This window comes from Triticum dicoccoides, chromosome 6A, assembly GCF_002162155.2.
Source record: "Triticum dicoccoides isolate Atlit2015 ecotype Zavitan chromosome 6A, WEW_v2.0, whole genome shotgun sequence".
Lineage (NCBI taxonomy): Eukaryota > Viridiplantae > Streptophyta > Magnoliopsida > Poales > Poaceae > Triticum > Triticum dicoccoides.
Genome location: NC_041390.1, coordinates 624631191 through 624634905, shown reverse-complemented (window position 1 = coordinate 624634905; position 3715 = coordinate 624631191). Strand labels below are relative to the sequence as shown.

General features: G+C 39.7%; 1 protein-coding gene across 2 annotated transcripts in view; it reads left to right on the top strand.

The window, feature by feature from the left end:
* The window catches only part of LOC119318634, a 37125-nt gene extending 35810 nt beyond the window's left edge, over positions 1 to 1315 (top strand). Inside the window, exons 7-9 of one of the 2 annotated variants that reach the window (XM_037593216.1) lie at positions 12 to 415; positions 498 to 723; positions 819 to 1315. In XM_037593216.1, the coding sequence (XP_037449113.1) occupies positions 12 to 415; positions 498 to 723; positions 819 to 1069 (881 nt within the window). In that variant the 3' untranslated portion in view covers positions 1070 to 1315. The remainder of the gene's footprint in view (positions 1 to 11; positions 416 to 497; positions 724 to 818) is intronic. The other variant, XM_037593215.1, reaches the window with a different exon arrangement.
* Positions 1316 to 3715: the final 2400 nt, after the last annotated feature.

The following is a 3715-nucleotide window of genomic DNA, read 5'->3' as shown; positions in this document are numbered from 1 at the left end:
CCTCACGCTGGGTGAAGCCATGCAACAACTGCAGCTGGCTGGGGCCTATCTCCAAAAGGCCGATGATCCAAGCCATCACGATGGTGGTGTCGAACAAGAAGCCTACATGGCTGCTGCCAAAGCCGCACACCACCCCAAACCTCTTGAACAGGCCCACTTCCTCGGACCATCTAATTCCATGCTCAAAGGCTGCTTGGAACTCCTCAACCAAAACGAAGATGCCAAGGTCCGCACATTAATTCTGGGCCACTTCCAAACCAACAGCAAACCTGCACAAGAAACAAAAAACACCAACGTGTTAGGCCCGCGGGCTTACAAAGATGTAATGAGAATGATAGGCAACTTCTGGTACCAGCACACCAGTGTGGTGGGAATGGTGAAGTCTGCAATCGAGATGTACAACAAGAAAAGCCAGGTAATTTGCTTGCTCTTTTACACAGATTGACTTGCTGGATGTACATCATCAAAACAATCTGTAACAACTTGATTGCTTGCAGGTACAACCCAGCTATGAGGTCCATGTTATCTGCGGTGTCAATCAGGACGTGGGTGGCCGTGCGGACCCAATGAGGCCCTTTGAACACATTAGCCATTGCTCCCACATCAACTTCCTTGCCACTCAGGTTGCTGGCACTCCAAAGCTCTTCTTTGCCGAGTGTCGCAACGTTGGCTCCAAGGAGGCGGTGTTGTGCTGTCCTGTTGATATGCCACTTCCAGGCTCTGGTATGCTATCTATCGTTTAGCTTTGCACTCTGTCATCAGTTTTTATACGATCCAGAACTATATAGTAAAGTCCGTTGCATGTGTATGCATGGCAGAGCAAGTCCGTTGCCTTTACTGTGAGTCTGGAGGGAGGACCATCGTGCACCCGACGAAGGAGAGTTTCGTGGGGCGTGACAGAGAGTTTGAGGAGATGTTCTGCGGCGAAGGAGACACCAGTGTTGACATCATGTCTCACTGCTATTACACAATCTTGTATTTGGATAATCTGGAGGAGGACCGGATCTACGGCGATTACAGCTGCGACAGTGAACTCCAAGAGGAAGTGCGGTTGCTTGACATAAATTAAGCACATGCATGACCCATCTGATGAAAAACCACTGTCTATTAGTAACCTGTGTCGCCATATTTTATTCCATCTAGAACCTTTATACTCCTCCTATAAGTCAATTGTCCGATCGATGCTGAACATTATTGATGCTTAATCTGCCTGCCTGAACTCCTGTTTCATTCTGGCCAACATATTGCAGGTAGTGTGTGGATTGTTTGTTCTGGTTTGGGACCAAGTTGATGCAAATCTGTTCTAAGTTTTGTCTCTCTAAGTAGTAGTACCTTGCAGTTTGTCTAGATCTATCTTATTTTACTTTTGGCAAATAAAGAAAGTATATTTCTTTGCTCAAGGGACTAGATGGTCAAATGTTGCCGACGCAAACCCTTGATTGTTTTTTTGAAATAATGTCTTGCTGCAACCCTTTAGAAGCATCATCACTTGCTGTAGAGTTTTTGTTCTAGTATTGCAAACTCCACACATGGCTTCCTAGATTTACTTCGTTCGTCCCGAATTACTTGTCACGGAACTGGATGGAGGAAGTACATACTACCAATAGCTATGTACTACACTTTCTATCTCTCTAGGAATTAGATACAGCAAGGGTTATAACAACACACTTGGGCTACTATGTCAGATTTTTACCAGCACTTTGTTCTGTGCATGGCATGGTTGAGCAGGCAATGTAATCCATATCTCACTGGGTCGCAGAAAGCTCGGCTTATGATTCAAACTAGTTGAATACCCGTAGCATGGCATGGTTGAGCAGGCAATGTAATCCACTAGTTAGGAAACGCGCCTTGGGCGCGTGGTGCCTGGCTCAACACATTACCCCGTTGTGTATCTATTTGTCGTCAGGGAGGATGAATCCTCGCAGGGGAGGTCGAATCCTTGCCGGGGAGATTGATTTCTCGCCTGAGAAACATGATTCCTCGCTGGAGAGGCTGCTTTCTCGCCGGCTGCTTTTTTGAGCGCCTAGGGCCAAAGCGAGGTGTTATGCAAACGCCCAGCGCCTAGGCGAGCGCCTAATAGCGCCTTCTTGAACAGTGCTGAAAATGCATCAGTTCAATGCATCAAACTAGCATTGGAAGCATGACATTGCTGATCGTCGAGATCTGAAACTGAGCCGGAGACGCAGTCAGGAGCGATTTCTAGGCAAATCCTAAACGGCGCCCACTGCATCCGTTTTAGTTGTTTTCGTTAACGGGCGCATACCCCCCGCACTGACTTGGGCTCGGCCCATCTACGTTCCTTTTTCTCAGTTTATCCCGCAAAAAAAGATGCGCATGGGTGGTAATCGAACCCAGAACGTCTTCACTCTAAGCAAGCTACTCTAACCAACAGGCCAACCAGTCCAGGTGTGTTCTAATACATCTTCTTTCTACTTTTCTTCTTCTTCTTTTTTAATTTTTCCTTCTTTTCCTTTTTCCTGTTCCCTTTTCTCCTATGTTGGAACCTTTTTCCTTAGTCATTTTCCTTGTTAAATGCGTGAACTTTTTTTTTATCAAAATCCGATGAACCTTTTCAAATTCATGAACTGTTTTTAAAATCACTGAACTCTTTTTCAAAATCAATGAACTTTTTTCAAAATCAATTTTTTTCCAAATCAATGATTTTTTTTCAAAATCAATGAACTCTTTTCAAATTCGATGAACTCTTTTCAAAATCGATGAAATCTTGTTCAAAACTGATGAACTCTTTTCAAAATCCATGAACATTTTTTCAAAAGCGATGAACTATTTTCAAAATCGATGAACTCTTTTCAAAACGGATGAACTCTTTTTCAAAACCAATGAACCTTTTTTCAAAATTGACAAAAAAATTTCAAATCGATGAACTATTTTTCAAAATCGGTGAACTCTTTTCAAAATCGATGAACTCTTTTCAAAATCGATGAAATCTTTTTCAAAACTAATGAACTCTTTTCAAAATCCATGAACTCTTTTTCAAAAGCGATGAACTCTTTTCAAAATTGATGAACTCTTTTCAAAATGGATGAACTCTTTTTCAAAACCAATGAACTCTTTTTCAAAATCGTTGAACTTTAGTTCAATTTGATGAACTCTTTCTCATTTTTTCAAAATTGTTGAACTTTTTTCAAAATTGTTGTTTCTAAATCAATGAACTTTTTAGAAAAATCGATGTACATTAAAAAATCACGTTTTGAAATCACGAACAAAAATCGATGGACTTTTTCATTTTTCACGTTTTGAAAAATCGATGAACAAAAATTTGAAAAAGTGAATAAAGTTGAAAACTATGAACACGTTTTGAAATCACGAACAAAAAACGAAAAATACATTAAAAAAAATAAAATTCCATGACCTTTTTAAAACGTGAACAAATATTGAGAACATGAACAAAAATTTATATACGACGAGAGATTTTCAAATATACACTGAACATGTTTTTGATATAAGATGAAAATATTTTATACATTGAACATTTTTGTAATATAATCTGAACAATTTTGAACTACACATTGAACAATTTTGTGATATGCACTGAAAAACCATTTCAGTACCCATTGAACATTTTTCATGTACACTGAAAAATTTAAAATTGTGAACAAAATTTGAAAAAGTGAATAAATTTGAAAACTATGAACACGTTTTGAAATCACGAACAAAAAACAAAAAATACATTTTTTTTAATTTCTATGATTTT